The following is a 26,151-nucleotide window of genomic DNA, read 5'->3' on the forward strand; positions in this document are numbered from 1 at the left end:
CGGTGTATGAAACGCAGGTGGGCGCTCTGGGTGAGGAGTTCTTGGTTTCCGGAGCCGCTGTCTGTCTGCTTGCTATCTGGGCTTGTCTCTTTCCGGCTGACAGCTGAACCCCGGCGCTGAGCTCTTGTGTTACCAGTAGGTGAGTGGGTACAGGCAGAGGCCGGGCACTGTGTCCTTTCTGTGTCAGTATAACGGGAGGTAGCTGGGAGCAGCACGGCTCTGACGTCATGGGCTGCCTCCCTGCAGTGCCATCATATGTATGGGTATTGCTTCATCAGGGGGGATGCTGTGCCCATACAGGAGGACAGTATGTGTATGCAGCAGGGACTATATACAGGAGGACAGTATGTGTATGCAGCAGGGACTATATACAGGAGGACAGTATGTGTATGCAGCAGGGACTATATACAGGAGGACAGTATGTGTATACATCAGGGACTATATACAGGAGGACAGTATGTGTATACAGTAGGGACTATATACAGGAAGACAGTATATGTATGCAGCAGGGACTATATACAGGAGGACAGTATGTGTATACATCAGGGACTATATACAGGAGGACAGTATGTGTATGCAGCAGGGACTATATACAGGAGGACAGTATGTGTATGCAGCAGGGACTATATACAGGAGGACAGTATGTGTATACAGTAGGGACTATATACAGGAGGACAGTATGTGTATGCAGTAGGGACTATATACAGGAGGACAGTATGTGTATGCAGCAGGGACTATATACAGGAGGACAGTATGTGTATGCAGCAGGGACTATATACAGGAGGACAGTATGTGTATGCAGCAGGGACTATATACAGGAGGACAGTATGTGTATGCAGTAGGGACTATATACAGGAGGACAGTATGTGTATACAGCAGGGACTATATACAGGAGGACAGTATGTGTATGCAGCAGGGACTATATACAGGAGGCCAGTGTGTATGCAGCAGGGACTATATACAGGAGGACAGTGTGTATGCAGCAGGGACTATATACAGGAGGACAGTGTGTATGCAGCAGGCACTATATACAGGAGGACAGTGTGTATGCAGCAGGGACTATATACAGGAGGACAGTGTGTATGCAGCAGGGACTATATACAGGAGGACAGTATGTGTATGCAGCAGGGACTATATACAGGAGGACAGTATGTGTATGCAGTAGGGACTATATACAGGAGGACAGTATGTGTATACAGCAGGGACTATATACAGGAGGACAGTATGTGTATACAGCAGGGACTATATACAGGAGGACAGTATGTGTATGCAGCAGGGACTATATACAGGAGGACAGTATGTGTATGCAGCAGGGACTATATACAGGAGGACAGTGTGTATACAGCAGGGACTATATACAGGAGGACAGTATGTCTATGCAGCAGGGACTATATACAGGAGGACAGTATGTGTATGCAGCAGGGACTATATACAGGAGGACAGTATGTGTATGCAGCAGGGACTATATACAGGAGGACAGTATGTGTATGCAGCAGGGACTATATACAGGAGGACAGTATGTGTATGCAGCAGGGACTATATACAGGAGGACAGTATGTGTATGCAGTAGGGACTATATACAGGAGGACAGTATGTGTATGCAGTAGGGACTATATACAGGAGGACAGTATATGTATGCAGTAGGGACTATATACAGGAAGACAGATGTATGCAGTAGGGACTATATACAGGAGGACAGTATGTGTATGCAGTAGGGACTATATACAGGAGGACAGTATGTGTATGCAGTAGGGACTATATACAGGAAGACAGTATATGTATACAGCAGGGACTATATACAGGAGGACAGTATGTGTATGCAGCAGGGACTATATACAGGAGGACAGTATGTGTATACAGTAGGGACTATATACAGGAGGACAGTATGTGTATGCAGCAGGGACTATATACAGGAGCACAGTATGTGTATGCAGCAGGGACTATATACAGGAGGACAGTATGTGTATGCAGCAGGGACTATATACAGGAGGACAGTATGTGTATGCATCAGGGACTATATACAGGAGGACAGTATGTGTATGCAGCAGGGACTATATACAGGAGGACAGTATGTGTATGCAGCAGGGACTATATACAGGAGGACAGTATGTGTATACAGTAGGGACTATATACAGGAGGACAGTATGTGTATGCAGTAGGGACTATATACAGGAGGACAGTATATGTATGCAGTAGGGACTATATACAGGAGGACAGTATGTGTATGCAGTAGGGACTATATACAGGAGGACAGTATGTGTATGCAGTAGGGACTATATACAGGAGGACAGTATATGTATGCAGCAGGGACTGTATAAAAGGAAACTGGACTGTTATCTCATAGCTGCGTGAATTACATTATACATAGGGCTGTAGTAACCGGAGGTACCCAATGAAAGAGATGTCACTTTAACATATTTTAATTTATAGAGGCAAACACAAAATCAACAGGTGTTGAAACGTTATACAGATTTTTAAATTATTTCTATTTATTAATATCAGGCCTTCCAGTACTTATCAGCTGCTATGTCCTGCAGGAGGTCATGTACACTGCTCAAATAAAGAGAACACTTATACACCACAATGTAACTACAAGTCAATCACACTTCTGTGAAATCACACTGTCCACTCAGGAAGCAACACTGATTGACAATCAATTTCACATGCTGTTGTGCAAATGGAACAGACAACAGGTGGAAATTATAGGCAATTAGCATGACACCCCCAATAAAGAAGTGGTTCTGCAGGTAGTGACCACTTCTCAGTTCCTATGCTTCCTGGCTGATGTTTTGGTCACTTTTAAATGCTGGCGGTGCTTTCACTCTAGTGGTAGCATGAGACGGAGTCTATAACCCACTCAAGTGGCTAGTGCTGCGTGGTGTACCGGTTCATACCGAATACCGAAATTTTTGTGCTGCACGATATGAATTTTTCCCATACCACAATACCGGTTGGGCCCCTCCCCCTCGGGAATAAATTATCAACCTAGCGCTGCACTGGAACTAATCATATGTGACCCGCGAGCGCTGTTCTGCTTCTCCACCCCCCCCAATCAATTATCAGCCCAGCGCTGCGCTGTTCCCACTAATCACATCACCCGCAAGCACTGCCTTCCTGGTCTTCCTGTTAGTTGCGGGCTGCCGGCGCTGGAACTCTATACTGTATGTGGTATCCCTATGCCCGGGGGGCAAAAGATAAACAAAATAAACTTTAACGCACCTTCCTACGTTCCCCTGTCGGTCTGGACCTGCTTCCTGGGGACGAGAACGTCGGAGAGCTGTCAGCCTATCACTGGTCGGCTTCTTACATGACAGTGGGCTCAGCCTATCACTGACCGAGGTGGAACATCACTGCGGCCGGTGATAGGCTGATGGCTCTCCGACGTTCCCGTCCCAACGTAGGAAGGTGCGTGAAAGTTTATTTCGTTTATCTCTTGCAGCCTGGGCATAGGGATACAGCGTACAGTATAGAGTTCCAGCGCCGGCGGCCCGCAACAAACAGGAGGACGAGGAGGGCAGCACTTGCGGGTGACATATGTGCGTATTTACCCCGATGGGGACAGCGCTGGGCTGATAATTAATTTTGGGGGGGGGGGGGGGGTGAGAAGCAGAACAGCGCTTGCGGGTCACATGATTGGGGGGGGGGAATACCGTTATATACCGTGAAATCGCCATAAGTTACAAAAGTACAGTGATACACATATTTGGTCATACCGCCCAGCTCTACAAGTGGCTCAGGTAGTGCTGCTCATCCAGAATGGCACATCAATGCGAGCTGTGGCAAGAAGGTTTTCTGCATCTGTCAGCGTAGTGTCCAGAGCATGGACCCAGAGACAGGCCAGTACATCAGGAGACATGGAGCATGGAGGAGGCCAATAACCCAGCAGCAGGACTGCTACCTCCGCCAGAGCCCTGCAAAATGATCTCCAGCAGGCCACAAATGTGCATGTGTCCACTCAAACTGTCAAACAGATTCCATGAGGGTGGTATGAGGGTCCGACATCTACAGGTGGGGGTTGTGCTTACAGCCCAACACCGTGCAGGACGTTTGACATTTGCCAGAGAACACCAAGAGGAAGGCATTGATGCTATGGACTGGCCAGCCCGTTCCCCAGACCTGAATCCGATTGAGCACATCTGGGACATCATGTCTCGCTCCATCCACCAACGCCACGTTGTACCACAGACTGTCCAGGAGTTGGCGGATGCTTTAGTCCAGGTCTGGGAGGACATCCCTCAGGAGACCATCCACCACCTCCTCAGGAGCATGCCCAGGAGTTGTAGGGAGGTCATATGGGCACGTGGAGGCCACACACACACTACTGAGCCTCATTTTGACTTGTTTTAAGGACATTACATCAAAGTTAGATCATCCTGTAGTGTGGTTTTCCACTTTGATTTTGAGTGTGACTCCATATCCAGCCCTCCATGGGTTGATAAATTTGATTTCCATTGATAATTTTTGTCTGATTTTGTTGTCAGCACATTCAACTATGTAAAGACGAAAGTATTTCATACGATTAGTTCATTCATTCAGATCTAGGATGTGTTATCTTGGTGTTCCCTTTAGTTTTTTCAGCAGTGTTAGTTATTTTCTGTCTGACCACAGTGCCCCCTGCTGCCACCTCTGCCAGGAACGGTCCAGAGCAGGAGCAAATCCCCATATCAGACCTCTCCTGCTCTAGGGCGATTCCTGACAGCATGGAGCACAGTGTCTGACTAGAAAGACTACACAACTTCCCATACAGGAGCTCATAAGTACCGGAGGGCTTGAAGGGGTATTAGTCCCTGTGCCCATGAGACACAATCTAATTTTCTTCCAATACATAAAGGGGTATTCCAGGAAAAAACTTTTTATATATCAGCTGGCTCCAGAAAGTTAAACAGATTTGTGAATTATATAGTAGAATGAAGATAGAAAAATGTCCGCACTCACCATGCCGTATCAAATGATTCGCTTTATTGGATTCTTCAGATATCCATGAAAAAGCATAAGACAAAAACACCCGAGTGCAGGGAGGGAGAGCAGCTCCAAACAGGGAGACTAGGAGCGGCTGTCAGGAACAACAGCACCGTTTCGCGTTATTCACGCATCTTCCGGTTCCTGGTTCTCTGGAATACCTCACAGGTATATATTGGAGAGGGGGAGGGGAATAGTGCACCCGTCACCAATATACTAAAATCCTATAAAAGTGAAAATAATCTACTTAAGGTAAAAACAGAGATGACAGCATTATATCTTGTGTATAAAAATACCTATAGTTTAAAGATGTTAATTAATTTTATAAAAACGAACTTAGGTCGTTTTGGTCATTTAAACCCATTGGCCCTAGAGCTTTTAATTTTATTATAGATTTGTGAATTATTTCTATTAAAAAATCTTAATCCTTCCAATAATTATCAGCTGTTGAAGTTGAGTTGTTCTTTTCTGTCTGGCAACAGTGCTCTCAGCTGATATCTCTGTGTCTCGGTAACTGCACAGAGTAGAAGAGGTTTGCTATGGGGATTTGCTTCTACTCTGGACAGTTCCCGAGACACGTCATCAGAGAGCACTTACACAGAAAAGAACAACTCAATTTCAGCAGCTCATAAGTACTGAAAAGATTAAGATTTTTTATTTTTTTTATTTTTATTAAAGTCATTTACAAATCTGTTTAACTTTCTGGAGCCAGTTGATATATAAAAAAAAAGTTTTTTCCTGGAATACCCCTTTAAGATTCTTAAATAGAAAGTTATACAGATTAGCAAATTGCATTTGTTGTTACATGTTGATTTGAACACAGTTTTTTCTGGGGGAACCGCTTTACCAGAATGGACTTTCTGACATAGAGTGTTCCGGAGTCCATGATATTTATGGAGGACATTTATCAATACCTGTGGAGAAAGTGGAGCAGTTGCCCGTAGCAACCTGTCAATTTGCTTCTTTCATTCTTCAGAGGCCTGAAGTGAAAGAAGCGATCTGATTGGTTGCTATGGGCAACTGCTCCACTTTTTCCTCTGCACAGGTTTTGACAAATCTCCTTATGTCCATTTTAAGTGGGGAGGGGGAAATCCATTAACCCCAGTAGACCGCCCCCCTGGGACGAGACTAGTTTGACTACAGATTATGTACATCCAACAGTATTCCTGAACTACTAGGCAGTCCCAATCCTATGCATCAGCATGCTGTGCCCTCCATAGCATCTGGTATCATTAGGCTATGTTCACACTGAGTAAATGGACGTGTAACATTTTCTGAGGAATTGACGAGGAAAAATCCTAATGATATCCTTGTCATTTCCTCGTCAAATTCTCATCAATTATTTATCCACGCAGAATTTTTAAAAAGCAAGGGAATAATTCCACACAGAATCCATGTAAAAGAGCTGGCCTGTTAATAAAGGAAGTGGAAATGAAATCTTCATCAGATTTCTCATTGAAATAAATAGGTTACAATGGGATTGACGTGGAAAAAAAATCTGCCGCAGAAATCCTGTTTCCAGCATCCACAGAAACATTAAACTGTTCAATGTTTCTGCGGATTCCTCATAGGCCTCTTTCACACTACAGGTATCATCCTGTAAAAACCTCCATTATTACTCCCGGCAAAAAGTCCCATTCATGTCAATGGGATTTTTTGACCATCCTTTTGCATCAGGTGTGTCAGTTTTTACTAATGTAATTTAACTAATGTTATTTTTGCTGGCACAAAAGACAGTGCATGCGCTAATTTTTGGTCCGGCAAAAATAATGGTGAAAAAAACGGCCATTAATATTTAACATTGAAATCTATGGGAAACGGATGTTTAAAAAAAATAAATAAATAAATAAAATATCCCTTATCATCCGTTATTGTCAATTTTTTTTAACATCTGTTTCTTGTACTGAGCATGCTTACAAAAAAGGATTAAAAACCTGATAAAAATAAACGGATGTAACTGGTAATAACAGATGATAACGGATGAACAACATCAGGTTTTTTAAGAAAAAAAACATAAAAAATAACATATGATGGTCATCAGTTATCATCCGTTATTACCAGTTATTGCATCCGTTTTTTTTTTCCATCCGTTATTGTAAAAAAGCAGGATGAAACCTGTAGTGTGAAAGGGGCCTTAGAAATACATTGCCATAATTAGGGGTATTGTATGGCATACGCAAAATAGTAATATAGAGTAGTCTGTATTGCACTCTCCAGACCAAACCAAATGATAAAACCCTTATTGTGCATAGCAAAAATTTAAAACAGTAGTGGAATCCATGCACCCAAGGTGATAGATTACGGTTTTGGGTACAGGTTAAAAAAAAACTGGACAAAACCGTATAAGATGCAAAACGGACTAAACCGGATGATGCGTTTGACATACGGTGTACAATGTGCTATACGGTTCCGCACGGTTTTTTAACTTGAAACCATATACGGAACTGTATAGAAAAAACGTGGTGTGCATGCACCCTTACTATGAGATTATCCTTAAAGGGGTTATCCAGGGAAAAAACTTTTTTTTATATATATATATATATATATCAACTGGCTCAAGAAAGTTAAATAGATATGTAACTTGCTTATATTAAAAAAATCTTAATCCTTTCAGTATTTATGAACTGCTGAAGTTGAGTTGTTCTTTTCTGTCTAAGTGCTTTCTTAGGACACCTGTCTCGGAAACTGTCCAGAGTAGAAGCAAATCCCCATAGCAAACCTCTTCTACTCTGTGCAGTTCCTGAAACAACCAGAGATGTCAGCAGAGAGCACTGTTGCCAGACAGAAAAGAACAACTCGAATTCAGTAGCAGATAATTATTGGAAGGATTAAGATTTTTTAATAGAAGTAATTTACAAATCTGCAAAGTTACGGATGGTCAGCTCACCTGGTCACCGCACGGCAAAGTAATCCTCCAAGTAGGGATCGACCGATATCATTTTTTTAGGGCCGATACCGATAATCGGTGGAGGTTAGGGCCGATAGCCGATAACTTATACCGATATTCCGGTATAAGTTATCGGCTATTTATCCCCCCGCGACACCGCTGCAGATCATTGACTTAAAGCGGGCACTTTAAATCAATGCACTGCAGTGGCTTTTGCGGGGCCATAGGCCGCCGCCGCCACCACCTTCTTCTCTCCCCCTACCTGTCAGGGTGGTCCGGGCCATCCTTCCTTCCTTCCTGTAGTGTCCGGCGGCATTCCGGGTGGAGGGTGAACCGGTTCGGGCTGTCCTTCTTCTCCGGGGGTCCCCTTCTCACCTTCCGGGCAGGCTCCGGCCTAGTAACGCAGCATAGACGCCTTTGTGCAGTGACGCCTGTGCGCAGCGACGCACCTGACGTCACGGCGTAGCGGCATCTATGCAGCGTACTAGGCAGGAGCCTGCCCGGAGTGGAGAAGAGGACCCTCCACCCGGAATGCCGCCGGACACTACAGGAAGGATGGATGGCCCGGACCACCCCCATTACGGGTAAGTTTAATTTTTTTTATTGACTCGGAGGGTGGGGGAGGGGCCCGACCGGTATAGCGGTATGGGCAAAAATCCATACCGGTATACCGCCCAGCACCACGGTGGGGGGTGCGACGTGGCGGGGCGGGGGCGGGGCATTATCGGCTTATCGGCAAGGTAATTGCCGATACCGATAATGCCCAAAATCGTCATTATCGGCCGATAATATTGGCCATACTGATAATCGGTCGATCCCTACCTCCAAGTTTAGAAGAAGAAAGCAGGTAGATGACAGTGGATATCCGCTGGCATCTACCTGCTTTCTTCTTCTAATTTGCAAATCTGTTTAACTTTCTGGAGCCAGTTAATGTGTTGGTAGAAAATTAGATTGTGTCTCTTGGGGACTAATGTAAATTGTGATGAGATTGGTACTAATGTGAATTCTGACACTGTACAGCTCTGAGCAGTAAGTTAGTGTTATATAAGCGACCAGTAAAGAAAATCTGTCAGTAAACCTTAAAGCAGGGAGCCGCGGGTCCTAAATATTGTTACCATGTTCTTTTCATGCTGACTTCTTGTCAACACTCTTTTCTAGTGAAAGACTGAATAGTGAATCATTTACGGAATCTGTTGTGGTTTACACACATTCTGACAGCTAGCATACATTATATCACACGGCATGTGCAGACTGTTAGGGCCCATTCACACTACGGGATTTCCAGGCAGAATTCCGCTTCGAGATTCTTGAAAAAAAATTCTGGTGCAGCACCCTCCTGTTGCAGGGATTCTGCAGAATTTCCACAGCCCAAAATTCTGACACAGAAATTTCAGCGGAATCCAATCGGAAATGCATTGCAGTTTATGGAGAGTCCTAGCCCGCAGCAGGTGGAATCTTCACCCGGAATAACTCCAGGTGGCGATTCCGTAGTGCGAATAGACCCTAAGAAAAGAGCAGCAGCAGTATTATGTTTGAAGGAGTATGTTATAAGGCAAGAGTAATAAGTAAACCATTGTGGCTGCTATCAATGTTATGGGGGAACAGGGTCTAAAAAACTTACTTGGAGCACATGTGCTTGTCCCTAAACTTACTTGGAGCACATGTGCTTGTCCCTAAACTTACTTGGAGCACATGTGCTTGTCCCTAAACTTACTTGGAGCACATGTGCTTGTCCCTAAACTTACTTGGAGCACATGTGCTTGTCCCTGGCCACCTCCCAACTTAAAGCGTACCTGTCAGATGCAACAATTTTTTTTTTATATATAACACTCAGTACCTAATCCTGACCATGTACATCAAATTTTTATGTGTCTAGCACCTTTATTTTTTTATTATACTTTTAATTTAGCTCACTAGTCTGAATTCCTCTCAAAGGGAGGGGGCGTGGCCTCACCGTGCAGGTCTCCGCCCCCTCCCTCAGTATGCTGTCTGCTCACATCTCCCCTAGCATTAGCAAAACTACAACTCCCAGCTTGTCCTCACTGACAGTAGCAGGACACAAGCTGACAGTGGGAGGATTTTTCCTCAGGCTGTGAGCCCTGCACTCACAGCTGTCAATCAAGGAAGTGTGTCCATGACATAGGTGATGATGCATGGACATAGCAGGACTAGTATGTGTTCAAGCAGGCAGGGGGGGCAGTTGTTTGACTTTTTCTGTATGAAATACTGAAAATATTCTAATGAAAGCAATTGCAAAACCAATTGGTTATACATGCTTTACAACATATCAAAAGTTTTTGTATCTGACATTGCCTATTTAACCTCTTCAGGACATAGGGCGTATGGATACGCCCTGCATCCCGAGCCCTTAAGGACCGAGGGCGTATCCATACGCCCGTGGGAATTCCGGCCCCCACCGCTAGCCGGTTGGGGACCGGAGCCGGATGCCTGCTGAAATCGTTCAGCAGGCATCCCGGCATATTGCCCAGGGGGGTCATTATGCCCCCCCATGTCGGCGATCACCGGGTCAATCGGGTCTCCAGTGACTCGGTGACCCGGAATTACTGGCTGTTCGGGGCCGTCTCTGACGGCCCCGAACAGCCAGAGCCTGCAGGGGTGAGGTGGCACTGGTGCCACCTCACGATCGCCCTGATTCGTTGGCCGGATTACCGGCCGACCAATCAGGGCGCCTGCTGCGGGTGTCACTCCCGCACCCGCTCCACCCCTCTTCTGGAGGACGTGAGCGGGTGCGGGACGTGCACCCCGGGTGCTGGGGACCCCGATCCCCGGCGCCCCTGTTGGGATCGGGGCCCCAGGAGCAGCTGCGGCGGCGGAGACGACGAGGGACTGACCTGCAGCGTCTGGATCGTTGGAGGTGAGTGACAGCCTCCTGCTGTTGCTTAGCAACAGCTCCCAGCATGCAAAAGGGCATGCTGGGAGCTGTAGTTATGCAACAGCAGGAGGCAGACCACCACAACTCCCAGCATTCCCTTATGGGCATGCTGGGACTTATGGTTTTGCAACAGCTGGAGGCACATTCTTTCTATGGAAAAGTGTACCTTCAGCTGTTGTATAACTACAACTCCCAGCTTGCACAAACAGCTAAAGTGCATGCTGGGAGTTGTAGTGGTGCATCTGCTGGTTGCATAACTAAAACTCCCAGCATGCCCGTTGGCTGTCGGTGACTGCTGAGAGTTGTAGTTTTGCAACAGCTGAAGGCACACTGGTTGTGAAACTCAGAGTTTTTTTTTACCTAACTCAGTGTTTCACGACCGGTGTGCCTCCAGCTGTTGCAAACTACAACTCTCAGCAGTCACCGTACACCATGCACCGTACAGGAGTTGTAGTTTTGCAACAGCTGGAGGCACACTGGTTGTGAAACACTGAGTAAGGTCACAAACTCAGCGATACATAACCAGTGTGCCTACAGCTGTTGCAAAACTGCAACTCTCAGCAGTCACCGACAGCCAACGGGCATGCTGGGAGTTGTAGTTATGCAACAGCTGGATGTCCCCCCCAATGTGAACGTACAGGGTACACTCACATGGGCGGAGGATTACAGTAAGTATCTGGCTGCAAATTTGAGCTGCCGCAAACTTTCTGCTGCAGCTCAAACTGCCAGCGAGAAACTACTGTGAACCCCCCGCCCGTGCGACTGTACCCTAAAAACACTACACTACACTAACACAAAAAATAAAATAAAAAGGAAAAAACACTACATATACACATACCCCTACACAGCCCCCCTGCCCTCCCCAATAAAAATGAAAAACGTCTGGTACGCCACTGTTTCCAGAACGGAGCCTCCAGCTGTTGCAAAACAACTCCCAGTATTGTCGGACAGCCGTTGACTGTCCAGGCATGCTGGGAGTTTTGCAACAGCTGGAGGCACCCTGTTTGGGAATCACTGGCGTAGAATACCCCTATGTCCACCCCTATGCAATCCCTAATTTAGGCCTCAAATGCGCATGGCGCTCTCACTTTGGAGCCCTGTCTTATTTCAAGGCAACAGTTTAGGGTCACATATGGGGTATCGCCGTACTCGGGAGAAATTGTGTTACAAATTTTGGGGGGTATTTTCTGCTTTTACCCTTTTTAAAAATGTAAATTTTTTGGGAAAACAAGCATTTTAGGTAAAAAAAAATTTTTTTTTTACATATGCAAAAGTGGTGAAACACCTGTTGGGTATAAAGGTTCACTTAACCCCTTGTTGTGTTCCCCGAGGGGTCTAGTTTCCAAAATGATATGCCATGTGGGTTTTTTTTTTGCTGTCCTGGCACCATAGGGGCTTCCTAAATGCGGCATGCCCCCAGAGAAAAATTTGCGTTCTAAAAGCCAAATGTGACTCCTTCTCTTCCGAGACCTGTAGTGCGCCAGCAGAGCACTTTTCACCCCCATATGGGGTGTTTTCTGAATAGGGAGAAATTGGGCTTCACATTTTTAGGGGTATTTTCTGCTATTACCCTTTTTAAAAATAAAAATTTTTTGGGAAAACAAGCATTTTAGGTAAAAAATTTTTTTTTTTTTTTTTTTTTTACATTTGCAAAAGTCGTGAAACACCTGTGGGGTATTAAGGTTCTCTTTATCCCATGTTACATTTCCCGAGGGGTCTAGTTTCCAAAATGGTATGCCATGTGTTTTTTTTTTTTTTGCTGTTCTGGCACCATAAGGGCTTCCTAAAGGTAACATGCCCCCCAAAAACCATTTCAGAAAAACGTACTCTCCAAAATCCCCTTGTCGCTCCTTCCCTTCTGAGCCCTCTACTGCGCACGCCGAATATTTTACATAGACATATGAGGTATGTGCTTACTCGAGAGAAATTGGGCTACAAATACAAGTAAAAATTTTGTCCTTTTACCCCTTGTAAAAATTCAAAAATTGGGTCTACAAGAACATGTGAGTGTAAAAAATGAAGATTGTGAATTTTCTCCTTCACTTTGCTGCTATTCGTGTGAAACACCTAAAGGGTTAAAACGCTGACTGAATGTCATTTTGAATACTTTGGGGGGTGTAGTTTTTATAATGGGGTCATTTATGGGGTATTTCTAATATGAAGACCCTTCAAATCCACTTCAAACCTGAACTGGTCCCTGAAAAATACTGAGTTTGAAAATTTTGTGAAAAATCGGAAAATTGCTGCTGACCGTTGAAGCCCTCTGGTGTCTTCCAAAAGTAAAAACACGTCAATTTTATGATGCAAACATAAAGTAGACATATTGTATATGTGAACCAAAAAAAAATGTATTCGTAATATCCATTTTCCTTACAAGCAGAGAGCTTCAAAGTTAGAAAAATGCTAAATTTTCTAATTTTTCATCAAATTTACGGATTTTTCACCAAGAAAGGATGCAAGTATCGACAAAAATTTACCACTATGTTAAAGTAGAATATGTCACGAAAAAACAATCTCGGAATCAGAATGATAACTAAAAGCATTCCAGAGTTATTAATGTTTAAAGTGACCGTGGTCAGATGTGCAAAAAACGCTCCGGTCCTTAAGGCCAAAATGGGCTCCGTCCTGAAGGGGTTAAGCTCTGTATAGGTGTTGACCTAAAAGGTCTCGCACAGTGGCCCTCATTTACTATTGCAAACCTGACATGGGTTGTGCGCCAGATATTCTGTCTATGCCAGAATTTGTGCCAGAATTGAGGAAAACCTGACTAACTCTCCATTTTTACCTAGAAAAAGGGGCGTGGCTGTCTGGAAACGGCGGTGTGGTCACAGAAAAGGGGCATGTTCCCAACATTTTCAAAAAAATCCCAACATATTTACTTAGGTTTCCACAGAAAATGTAGGGGATTAAAACCCACAAAGAAACCTACACTCCATTCTTAGTAAATGAGGACCAGTGTCTTCCTGATCAGCCAAGCCATTCAGATAGAAACATTCTTACATATCTTACTAGAACACCGCTGGACACATCTGAAGAACAAGGTATATAAGGTATCTTGGAATCAGCTACATGCTGCTAGCTTCATTTTCTCTTCCGTGCACTGCCTGTGTTCATTGTGCTTTTTATGTACAACAGGGACATTTATTTACAATGGTAACATTTTGCCTGTTATGTTGATATGACATCCTTAAGGGCGTCTTTTCAGGCCATGTGGTGCTATAGAAATTGGGACCTGGTGTGTACGTAGGCTCCACAAGGACCAATAGCATAGGACAGAAACAGATATTTTTTCTGCAAACTATTCCATAATTTTAGGTCATTTTGTTACTGAACTGCACTATTCTGGGCCAAAAAGTGCAACAAAATCTAATGACCATTCATATCCCGTGCATGTTAATGGGTTTTCAGCAATCTGGTGACTTTTCTGCACCACAAAAAAGGTTCCCTGTGGAGATAAGTCTCATACTGCTCATTCTGCACAGAAAAGCCCTATGGAATGACAATGCTGCACACCTTTGGCATATGTAGGGCAGGAAACTGAGTGCCAGCCTTGGATTAATGTCATATTCTTTGCTTGCTTCCTGTAGGTACCTGAAAACAACGTGCAAACATGACAGACTCCAAGTATTTCACCACAAACAAGAAAGGTATGGTCATTTTTGTTATATACAGTAACCCTGATTTACTAAAAGTGGAGTTTTCTGTGGGTTTCAATTCCCTACAATTATTTTCCACGGTATTTACTAAGGTTTCCCTACATTTTGCACCTTTCCCTACATTTTCCTTTTTTTGTTTATTATTATTATTTTTTTTTTATACACATGCTCTGATCTGTCTGGTTTTCCTCAGCTCAAATCCACCACATTTTCTGTGGAAACCTTAGTAAATATGTTGGATTTTTGTGAAAGTCAGGGACACGCCCCTTTTCCTGACAGCTACGCCCTTTAAAAAAAGGTTTTCTTAGTAAAATGGAGAGTTGGTCAGGTTTTTTTTCAATTCTGGCACAAATTCTGGCGCAGGCAGAATTTCTGGCGCCCATTGCGCAGACTGAATTTCTGGGGCACAACTCGACAAAACATGTCTGGTTTACATTAGTAAATCAGTGTTGCCATACGTTATTGAATTTATGGTCTGATGAAAAATTGTTATGACAATCCAGAGTGACAGTTAGTATGATTGAATATATAGTAAAATGCCTTTTAACTAACCATTGGCATAGCTGACATGTATACAGTTTAGAAGATGAATATACTACTTCGCCACAGAACGATGTAGCTCAGTATTTAAAGGGGTACTCCACTGGAAAAAAAAATTTTTTAAATCAACTGGTGCCAGAAAGTTAAATAGATTTGTAAATTACTTTTATTAAAAAATCTTAATCCTTTCCGTACTTATCAGCTGCTGTTATGATCCACAGGAAGTTCTTTTATTTATGAATTTCCTTTCTATCTGACCACAGTGCTCTCTGCTGACACCTCTGTCCATTTTAGGAACTGTCCAGAGTAGGAGCAAATCCCAATAGCTAATCTCTCCTGCTCTGGACAGTTCCTGACATGGACAGTGGTGTCAGCAGAGAGCACTGTGGTCAGACAGAAAGGAAATTCAAAAAGAAAAGAACTTCCTGTGGATCGTAACAGTAGCTAAGTAGTACAGGAAAGATTAAGATTTTTTAATAGAAGTAATTTTAAAATCTGTTTAACTTTCTGGCACCAGTTGATTAAAAAATAAATAAATAAATAAAAAATAAAAAAAATAAAAAAGCTTTCAAGTGAAGTACCCCTTTAAACCTCTGCCTACCTTACTGTGTGTACAAAATATGATGAACAGTCTTAAGGATATGCTAATAAATACCATTGACAGCTCTATTTTAATTACAAGTATATTGACTTTTACAGGCTTCATCTGTTTCTCTGGTTCCCAAGCTGAAAAATCAGTTTTCCTTATCAATGTTATTTTATATTTTACAATAGTGGTGGTGCGGCACTGCTAATGGTGTCCTGGGGTGTAAGACGGCAGATGGATGCTAGTGTAGCTGTGTTGCTGGAGGTGGTGCTCAGATATGGCAAGCCATTTTCAAATCAGTCCGTAAGAAACAGAAAATATCGGCACTCACCAATTCAGCTTGCAAGTCTTCTTTATTGAAGCATACTTACAAAAAGGGTACAGAAGAGAAGGGTAGTGGGGGGACAGTGGATGGAGACCGAGCTCCTGTTTCGCATGCTTGGCGTGCTTCGTCCAGCCATCCACTGTCCCCCCACTACCCTTCTCTACTGTACCCTTTTTGTAAGTATGCTTCAATAAAGAAGACTTGCAAGCTGAATTGGTGAGTGACGATATTTTCTGTTTCTTACGGACTGGTTATTTTATTTTTCTTTACTTCCTCCTGTTCCAAAGAAAATGTCTTTTATGCCCTTCCTTTATTACATGTGTACTTATATCATGCCTCTTATTTAAGGAGAGATCTTTGAATTGAAAGCAGAATTGAATAATGAGAAGAAGGAAAAGCGCAAGGAAGCAGTGAAGAAAGTTATTGCCGCCATGACTGTTGGCAAAGATGTGAGGTAATGGGAAAGCTTTTTCACAAAGATTTTAACATGCATTTAAAGGGGTACTCCGCCCCTAGACATCTTATCCCATATCCAAAAGATAGGGGATAAAATGTCAGATCGTGGGGGTCCCGCCGCTGGGGACCCCCGGGATCTCGGCTGCAGCACCCACCTGTTGCGGCATCCAGCAGCGCTGGAGGCTCTCATCCTAATGCCTCCCAACCACGGAGACGCGAGATCGTGACGTCACGACTCCGCCCCCCAATGCAAGTCTATGGGAGGTGGACGTGACGGCTGCTCCGTCCCCGTGATAGACAGTAATCAGACCCGGTGCGAACACGCTTCGGGGACTGATTCTAACAGGGTGCGGCGTGCAAGATCACGGGGGTCCCCAGCGGCGGGACCCCCGCGATCAGGCATCTTGTCCCCTATGCTTTGGATAGGGGATAAGATGTTTAAGTGCCGGAGTACCCCTTTAAGGGATAAAGTATTAAAGTTCCTTCATTTTTAAGTCTTTGCATTCAATTTTATGTTCTAGCCACCCATTTTACAAGCACCCCAAACAAAAATAAGAAATATGAATGGCAATACTAGATTTTGTTACCAAATACTAATGCTGGCTTTAGTAAATTCAGCTACATTTCTGTTATGTCATTATTCCCTCATTGAAAAGAGTTTTTCAGATAATAGTAAACATATGGGGAATGTAGAATACAATTACTGGTGTAAAAAGGTTGCAAATAATTGCACAACAGAGTGCAAAATTTGTGACTTTTCTGACAGGGATGTGGGAATTGTATCACCCCACGCCCGGGACATGCATTTCCGGGCGCCGGGCAGGGAAATTAGTAAGGCATTAAGCCCTGCATCGGGCAAGCAGCGCTAAATGCCGGAAGAATTCACATATGATGGGGAAAGACTGTCTTGCCCCATCACTAAACTGCTATAGACCGCAGCTGCATGATGCAGCCTATAGCGATCCTTCCTGGCGGAGGTGTGCGCAGTTAGTGATGTCATCGCACGTGACGCGCAGGAGGACTGGACACTGACGTCCTGCGCGGCGTGTTTGATGACGTCACTCACTTCGCGCACCTCCGCCAGGAAGTCCCTGCAGGGAACAGAAAGATGTAAGTAGCAGTGAGTTAATTACTCAAACTTGGCTACTTACTATAAAAAGGAGGACCTGTCTACCACTAGGGGCTAACCGATCTACTTAGGGCAGTGTTTCCCATCCATGGTTCCTCTAGCTGTTGCAAAACTACAACTCTCACCATGCCTGGACAGCCTTGGGCTGTCCGGTCATGCTGGGAGTTGTAGTTTTGCAACAGCTGGTGGCACCCCTGTTAAAACTTAGGGGGTATATTTGTTTAAATGGGAGCCCTACCTGCCGGGGGGGTCATATCTATCTAAGGGCCTTTCTACCTACTGGGAAGCCCCACCTAATCATCAGGTAGGGCTCTCCAGTAGGTAGACAGGCCCCCAGATGGATATGATCCCCATCAGTGATGGGAGTCATAGCTATCTGGGGGCCTGTGTACCTACTGGGGAGCCCTACCTGATGGGGTTTCATATCTATCTGGGGGCCTGTGTACCTACTGGGGAGCCCTACCTGATGGGGTTTCATATCTATCTGGGGGCCTGTGTACCTACTGGGGAGCCCTACCTGATGGGGTTTCATATCTATCTGGGGGCCTGTGTACTTACTGTGGAGCCCTACCTGATGGGGAACATATCTATCTGGGGGTATGACTATCTATTGTGGAGCCCTACCTGATGGGGGTCATATGTATCTGGGGCCCTTTCTACCTATTGAAGAGCCCTACCTGATGGGGGTCATATCTATCTGCGGACCTGTCTACATATGGGGGGGGGGGCTCTACCTATTGGGGGACATATCTTTCTGGGACTCTGTCTGCCTACTGGGGGAGCCCACCCTTCCTACCAACTGGGGGGGGGGACATATCTATCTGGGGCATTATTTACTTACTAGGGGAGCCCTACCTACCTGATGAGGGTACGTACCTACCTGATGAGGGGACGTACCTACCTGATAAAGGGACATACCTTCCTGAAGGGGGGACTACCTACTTAATGGGTCGGACTTGCTTATCAGGGGCCCTACCCACCTAATGGGGTGACATACTGGTCTGCCTATTAAGTTTCTATTAATAAAGACCTTATTTACAGACTATTTTAGTTGAAATTATTTTATGTACCAGGACAAGTGGATTGTGCTCCGTTTTAGTCCCTTGGACAAGTAGTTTTTTTTTTAAATTTCCACACCCCTGCTGACAGGTTACGCTGTGCTATCCACTTGTGAAAAAGTGAGAACTACAATGACCTGGTGTAAACCATAGCTGAACTGCCATATATTTCCCTGTGTCATGCAGGGACCGTCACTGCACAGGCAAATTAATGTTAAATGGCCTATTTATTTACATTACATTCTCACAAAGTATCAAATGGGCGAAGCAGAGCTCCTTTTCTTTTTATTAATCTATGGTTCATGGGTACCATGCAGAAGATCTATATTTAAGGAGTGGAATGACAACAAAAGGTACACCGAGGCAAACCTCTGCAAGGAAGGTTAATCAGATTAGTGAACCATTCTGTGCTGAAGGTGAAATTGCATGTCACATACCAAGCCTAGGGCAGCAAATGGTGTCTGCACAAACCATCAGAAGGTGCTTGCACAACATTATTAGGCTACGAGCCATGCACCTAGCTACAGATATCACATGAACCTTGTACCACCTTTCACAATGGCTAACGTAATGAAGAGCAAGACTCCAATGGAGGCTGGATTGAAGGTCTATCCTCTTCAGCCATGAGTCCCGCTTTCCTATCGGATGCAATGATAGATGGAGATTGGTCACACCAGCCCTATTCCTGGTATTATAATTTGGGATGTCATAAAGTACAGTAAAGGGACCCCTCTAATCTTCTTTCCAGATAAAATAACAGCTTTCCATGATGTTGACTTGGTAGTGGAAGCAGTGGTACCGCTATTTCTCTGAAGTGTCCAAGGAACCATTTTTCAACATGACAACACCAAGGCCACATGCTTCTTGTGCTACTATGTGCAGACTGCATGACCTGAACATATTACCATGATCTGCAGCTTCTCCAGACTAGTCTCACTTCGATCACATGTAGGACGTCATTAGTTGTCAATTGCCAAGGGAGCTGCCAGCATCAGATCTTGATGGTTTGTGTGCCCAAGTATATTTAGGCTAGGTTTCCACACAAGTTTTCTTTTTTATGGTGTTTTTTGGAAAACTGCCCCTGCAATTTTTGAGCCAAAGTCAGAGGAAAAAGTCGTCCTTCTTTTATATTTACATTCCTTTTGAACTGCAGTGGCAGTTTTTCAGAAAAAGCCCCCAAAAAAATCCTGTGTGGAAACCTAGCCTTAGCGTGGCAGAACATTTCTCAAGCAACCATTAATAACCTCATTGGATAGCATTCTAAGGCTTGTAAGTGTGTATTTTTGTGCGTGGTACTCATACTCGAAACTGTTTGCATATCATTAAAGGAGTACTGTGGTGCAAGGCAACTTATCCCTTATCCTTAGGATAGGGGATAAATGTCTGATCGCGGAGGGGTCTGACCACTGGGACCCCCCCTGTGATCTTCTGCCTGGTGCCCCGGCTCCCCTTTGGATAGAGGATAAGTAGTTCTGCACCACAGTACTCCTTTAACATGTCTGTTAATCCTGTGATTGTCATAGCTCCACAACTTTTACTTCTCTGTGTTGCAATTTCAATGTTGAGTGTAATAAAAAAAAATATATATATATTTTTTACGAACATGTTCTTTTCCATTGTGAGCACTTTTGCATCAGCACTAGCAAGGAGTGCTGCTTGCTGATAGAGCCTTTCTCCTAAACCAACCCTTGCACATTTTCTTGCAGAAGGATTGTGTTTTACTGGCTTTTGGGGAATATTTAATTTACCACTATTTAAATCTATTGCAGGATGTGGGCCCATTAGAGTGGATACACACACGGCATAATTAATGCCACAGAAAACATAGTAAAAGGACAAGCGTTCCATAGAGTAGTAAAGTTTAGAATCCCGTGGTGAGGAAGATATATAAATTAATTGCTCACCCTGGGTGGTTGTGCAACTTCATACACAACAATGATGTTGGATATGAAAAAGGTAAACTCCAGCTCGGTTCAGGAACATGTGGCTTTATTCACATCAACGAGGCAACAGGTACAGAGAGGAAGCCACCCCCGGTTCCATATAAAAGAGTTCTTGGAACCTGTAATCATTGTACGACTAAGGCCAGCACCTGGCCGAAACGCGTCACTTCCTCTCTGTACCTGTTGCCTCGTTGATGTGAATAAAGCCACATGTTCCTGAACCGAGCTGGAGTTTACCTTTTTCATTTCCATTGTTCTGGGTGAGGTCCACACCTTCTCCTTGCTCGGGGTCCAGACCAGGGATAGAGCCGGAATATCTCTATTTTCTCACAACAATGATGTTAGCGTAAGATGGTAGGTCGTCTGCTGCCCTCTGGTAGATATATGGCATTAGAGGAATAGGCTTCAACGGAACCCGGCTCAATGGCGCTGATCGACCACAACAGCTGTATGGATAAAAGAGGATTTTTTGACCAGAATGCAACGCGCTTCGCTGCGCATGCGCAGCGAAACGCGTTGCATTCTGGTCAATAAATCCTCTTTTATCCATACACCTGTTGTGGTCGATCAGCGCCGTTGAGCCGGGTTCCGTTGAAGCCTATTCCTCTAACAGAATTCACATGTCTCGCATGCAGATTTTGATGTAGATTTAAGATGCAAATTAATTAATTATAATATATATATATATATATATATATATATATATATATAATATTTATAATATAATTACTTAATAATCAACCCTTAATATTGTAAAAGTTGAAATCTGGGGGTATTACAAATGGAAATACGCAAATGGTTTCTCTGCTGCATATGTATTACATCTGCATGTATTGATGTGTTATTACTGTGGATGTCATCACTTAATTGACATACTGCTAATTTAAAGGAGTAAGTAGTGTTGTTCATTACAGTGTAACATGATGCTCTCTGCTGCCACTGCTGTTTGTGTCAGTAGCTAGAATACCACTTAAAATCCACACCACAGGTCAACTTCCATACATATATTTTTTTCCCCATAGTATGAGATTTGTTAAATAGTTACCCTCATACACTAAACAAGAAAAAAATTAATGAAAAACAATCATGAAACATAGCCCATAGCAAAAAATTGCTAGATATACAGACCAAAAAACTGAGTAGGAACATAGCCTAAGTTTTTATTCATTTATATATTTCTTTTTCTCCTGTCCTGCAGTTCATTGTTTCCAGATGTGGTAAACTGTATGCAGACTGACAATCTGGAGCTGAAGAAACTTGTGTACCTCTACCTGATGAACTATGCCAAAAGCCAGCCAGATATGGCTATAATGGCCGTGAACAGCTTTGTCAAGGTAACGTTTTCTGCTATATTTCCGAACAGATATTGACAAAATTATTGGTACCCTTCCCTTAACCCCTTAAGGATGCAGGGTTTTTCTCTTTTTGCACTTTCGTTTTTTCCACCTTACCTTTTAGAAATCATAACCCTTTCAATTTTGCACCTAAAAATCCATATGATGGCTTATTTTTTGTGCCACCAACTCTACTTTGTAATGACATCAAAAATCTACCCAAAAATCTACGGCGAAGCCAAACTGTGCGACAAAATTGAAGAAAAAACACCATTTTCTAACTTTGGGGGCTACCGTTTCTACACAGTACATTTTTTGGTAAAAATTACATCTCTTTATTCTGTAGGCCCGTGCGATTAAAATGATACCCTACTTAGGCTGCATTCACATCTTGTTTTTGCAATACGGTTCCAGTATCCGGTTTCAGTGTAAAAATCGTATGGAACCATATTGCAAACCTTATGTATAGACATGTAATTGAAAACCGTATGCCAAACGTAGCATCTGGTTGTGTACGTTTTGCAACATTTACCGTTTTACCAGTTTTTTTCCCATACACAAAACCGTAGTCTACTACGGTTTTATGTCCAGGTGAAAAACTGGATACAACCCATATAAGTTTTTATTAAAATAGTGGTCAATGGGAAACGTACAGAACCGTATGTGCGTATGGTTCCATCCGGTTTGCAAAATACGGTTTTGCAGTATGCACATGCGCAGTGCATGCCGAAAGTTCTTTCCACAAATAGAACAAGAAGAACTTTATTTAATTAAGGACAAACGTAAAACCGTATCAGTTTAAAAAAAAAAAAACGTATTAAACCTTATGCAACCGGACATCAGTTTCCAAACCGTATACGGTTTAAAACCGTACAGAGGTATATAGGGTTGTATACGGTTTGGGCCGGTTTTGAGACATGCATTTTTTTTTTTTGTTTTGTTTTTTTTACAGAAAACCTAATACGGGAACCATATTGCAAAAACGAGATGTGAATGCAGCCTTATGTATGTTTGATTTTGTCGGACTTCTGGAAAAATCTTAACTAAATGTACGAAAATTTATACTTTTAAAATTGTCATCTTCTGACCCCTATAACTTTTTTATTTTTACATGGGGGGTATGAGGGCTAATTTTTTGCACCGTGATCTGTAGTTTTTAACTCTACCATTTTTGTATTGATTAGACTTTTTGATCGCTTTTTATACATTTTTTCATCATATAAAAAGTGACCCAAAATACGCTATTCTGGATTTTTTTGTGCGTACGCCATTGACGGTGCAGGTTTAATTAACAATAAATTTTTATAGTTCGGACATTTACGCATGCGGCGATACCACATGTTTATTTTTATTATGGTTACATATTTTTTTATATGGAATTTTGGGAAAAGGGGGGTGATTTAAACTTTTAATAAGGAATAATGGGTGTGTTTTTTTTTTTTTTTTACACTTTTAGTCCCCTTAGGGGACTTTTAGGTGGAATCATTAGATGTGGTTTCATAGAACCACATTGATCTGTGTGCTCTGCGCTTGACCCTGCCAGGCTTTATCATTCTCAGCGCAGCAGAGGTAAGCCCTCCGGCTACCTCATCAGTGGACAGCGGCGATCTAAAGGGTTAATAGCCGGCCGTGGCGATCGCCGCATGTCGGCTATTAATGCTGGCCCGCAGCAACAGGAATCAGCTGGGGGCCAGCCGGTATAATGCGGGCTCGAGTCGGGAGCCCGTGTCATACAACGGTTGTCGTCTCAGGATGAGCCGGTTCATCCTTAGAAGGCAACCGGTTAAAAGCAGAAAAAAAAACACAACGCTCTCTGGAATAACTTGAAACTGACCAAAGTTAAAATTTATGAAAATTAACTAAATGAAACCGGACATTTTCTTTGGAATTGTGGTGAACAGAACCATTTTAAAAAGCAAAGTAGTGATACAGGCCTGGACCAATATAATGGTACACCTAGAAAAATAGGAAATAATTTGGCAATAGGGTCATGTTAAAATAAGGTGTGTCCTGCACCTGTATCTCCAAACTTGTTATCATATCAGTCTGGGTGAAAAGTAGTCACTGTGCTGTGTGGTATTATGGTGTGAATCACACTGAGCATGGATCACAGAAAGCCAAGAAGAGATTTGTCTTGTGAGCTTAGAAGGAAGATTATAGACAAGCATTGTAAAGTTAAACTCTACAAGACCATCTCCAAGCAGCTTCATGGTCCTATGATTACAGTTGTGCATATTGGGGGAGATTTATCAAAACCTGTGCAGAGGAAATGTTGACCAGTTGCCCTAAGCAACCAATCAGGTTGCTTCTTTTATTTTTCACAGGCCTCTTCAAAAATTAAAGAAGCTCTCTGCCTGCTATGGGCAACTGCACCACTCTTCCTCTCCACAGATTTTGATAAATCTCCCCATTATCCTGAAGTTTAAGGTCCACAGGACTGTACCCATGTAGACTCGCTGGATGTGTCTGCAAAAAGGAAAATTGATGACAAATCGAATAGACAGATAATACAAATGGTAACCAAAGAGCCCGGAACAACTTCCAAAGACATTAGAGGTGAAGTGCTATGTCAAAGTATATCAGTGTCAGATCGCAACATCTATTGCTGTTTGAGCCAAAGTGGACAGTAATAAAAGTTGGCCGAGGAGGCTTTGCTTGGACGGCTCTGTTTCGAAGACACATAAATGAAGCAAACAAAGAAAAGAACACTGAACCTACTGTGAAGTTTTGAGGCTTTGTTATGTTTTAGAGCTCCTTTGCTGCATCTGGCATAGGATGTCTTGAATCTATACAGGGTACAGCCACCTCAAAATACGAGGGGCACTGCCTTTTTGGAGAAGATAAGGTTTAGTCTTCAGGGGTGGCAAGCCTTCTTTGCCATAAGAACTGTAAATGTATGGAACAGTGTGCCTCAGGAACTTGTCACAGCAGTACAGGGTTAGATCCATTCCTAGAACAAAATAACATTAATGCATATCCCTTCCCCTCACCTTCTTGGTTGAACTTTATGACCTATGTCTTTTTTTTCCAATCATACTAACTATGAAATCTCAAGACTATCAAGGCATTCTGGAGTAAAATGTGCTGCCCAGTGTCAGAAAGCTTGGTCTCATTTTTAGGTTATGGCTCCTTCAACAGTATAATGAGCATAAATATATAGCCAAAAACACCCAAGAATCGCTCTGAGCTAAATATTGGATTATTCTGAAGTGACCTTCTATGAGCCTTTTTCTGCAGTCTGGAGAAGACACCTGTAGACATGTGCAGGTGAGAGTTAGGCTGGGTTCACACCACGTTTTTCAAATACGGTAACCGTATACGGTTTTCCGCAAAAAACTTATATGACCATATCCGAAACCGTATGCATAGAGAATGCATTGTAAACCGTATTCCAAATGTATACGGTTGCATCCGTTTTGCCTCGGATACGGTTTTGCCGACTTTTCAACCGTAGGCAAAAACGCTATCGACCACGTTTTTGCCTCCAGTTGGAAAACCGTATGCAAACCGTATGCGGTTCTTTTAACATTGTTGCCTATGAGAACCGTACACAGAATTTCAGAATACGGTTGCACACGGGTTTTCTAATCCGTTTTTGGAGTTGACACATGCGCAGATCTTTCTAGAATTCATCCCAGACATCCCCCCCTCCCTCTGGAAACGCCCTGTCTGGCCATTGTCTGGAGAGTTGAGCTACAAGAAGGACCTGCTTCTCCTTTGCTCTTCAGTCAGTATAAACCGTATACGTTTTAATTTGGAGTCATATGGTTGTATACGGTTGCATACGTTTTTGCCATACATTTTTTAGCGGAAAACCGTATACGGTAACCGTATTTGAAAAACGTGGTGTGAACCCAGCCTTACAGAAATCGATGGATTGTAGTGACTGCCTCAAAAGGTTATATTAAACGGGTTATCCAGGAATAGATAAACACAGGTAATTTCTTTCAAAAACTGCTCCCAGTCTGTCGCCAGGTTGGGTGTGGTTTTGCAGCTCAGTTCAATTGGAGCCAAGTTGTAATACCACACCCAAAGTGGAGACAGACAGGGAGCGGTTTTGTAAAGAAATTGCCTGGGTTTTTCTATTCCTGAATAACCCCTTTAACAATATATTAAAGGGGTATTCCAGGGAAAAACTTTTTTATATACATCAACTGGCTCCAGAAAGTTAAATAGATTTGTAAATTACTTCTATTAAAAAAATCTTAATCCTTTCAGTACTTATGAGCTTCTGAAGTTAAGGTTGTTCTTTTCTAAGTCCTCTCTGATGACACCTGTCTCGGGAAACGACCTGTTTAGAAGAGGTTTGCTATGGGCATAGCAAACCTCTTCTAAACTGGTCGTTTCCCGAGACAGGTGTCATCAGAGAGAACTTAGACAGAAAA

The 26,151-nt window shown here is 43.3% G+C and overlaps 1 protein-coding gene across 2 annotated transcripts in view; it reads left to right on the plus strand.

Moving 5' to 3' along the window:
- The first annotated feature begins 1 nt into the window (after nucleotide 1).
- AP2B1 (adaptor related protein complex 2 subunit beta 1) overlaps nucleotides 2-26,151 on the plus strand; it is a 94,150-nt gene continuing 68,000 nt past the window's right edge. For both annotated transcript variants that reach the window (XM_056556729.1, XM_056556730.1), the window contains exons 1-4: nucleotides 2-139; nucleotides 14,327-14,386; nucleotides 16,195-16,300; nucleotides 21,631-21,766. In XM_056556729.1, coding sequence (XP_056412704.1) covers nucleotides 14,350-14,386; nucleotides 16,195-16,300; nucleotides 21,631-21,766 — 279 coding nt within the window. In that variant the 5' untranslated portion in view covers nucleotides 2-139; nucleotides 14,327-14,349. The remainder of the gene's footprint in view (nucleotides 140-14,326; nucleotides 14,387-16,194; nucleotides 16,301-21,630; nucleotides 21,767-26,151) is intronic.

This window comes from Hyla sarda, chromosome 2, assembly GCF_029499605.1.
Source record: "Hyla sarda isolate aHylSar1 chromosome 2, aHylSar1.hap1, whole genome shotgun sequence".
In the NCBI taxonomy this organism is placed as follows: Eukaryota; Metazoa; Chordata; class Amphibia; order Anura; family Hylidae; genus Hyla; species Hyla sarda.